Consider the following 423-nt stretch of genomic DNA (forward strand, 5'->3'; position numbering starts at 1 on the left):
ATTCAGCAAGTAAATCAGTTAGGCTTAAGTAACTCATGGGAAGTAGAAAGTGCAGCTCTTATAGGATATCATACTGGCAAAAATCCAGATCATAGAGCCATGTCTACATTAAGGGACAAGGGTATCACAAATTATTCTCATAAAGCAAGACCAGTGAGTGAATTCATTATTATATAAAGAATGTATCATGTATGCGTTTACATAATTAAATATTGTGCTGTAGATCACCGAGGAAGATTTTACCAAGTTTGATTGGATATTTGGAATGGACAATAATAACATTCAAGAATTGAACAATATGAAACCTAGTAATAGTACTGCTAAAATTGAACTTCTCGGAAAATACGATCCACAAGGAGAAACGATAATAAGAGATCCGTATTATGTGTGTAATTCTTTTAATAGAATATATCCTATTTTAAC

At 31.9% G+C, this 423-nt stretch overlaps 1 protein-coding gene across 1 annotated transcript; it reads left to right on the forward strand.

Annotated features, from left to right (window-relative positions):
* Positions 1-3: 3 nt before the first annotated feature.
* Positions 4-418, forward strand: LOC108629841 (low molecular weight phosphotyrosine protein phosphatase-like; the record flags this gene model as incomplete). Its single annotated transcript, XM_018032749.2, has 2 exons — positions 4-153; positions 224-418. Coding segments are annotated over 2 exons (345 nt in total), but the record flags the coding sequence as incomplete, so codon positions are not given.
* Between the last annotated feature and the right edge of the window lie 5 nt (positions 419-423).

Source organism: Ceratina calcarata, unplaced genomic scaffold (genome assembly GCF_001652005.2).
Source record: "Ceratina calcarata isolate Rehan_Ccalc_2016 unplaced genomic scaffold, ASM165200v1 scaffold13922, whole genome shotgun sequence".
In the NCBI taxonomy this organism is placed as follows: domain Eukaryota; kingdom Metazoa; phylum Arthropoda; class Insecta; order Hymenoptera; family Apidae; genus Ceratina; species Ceratina calcarata.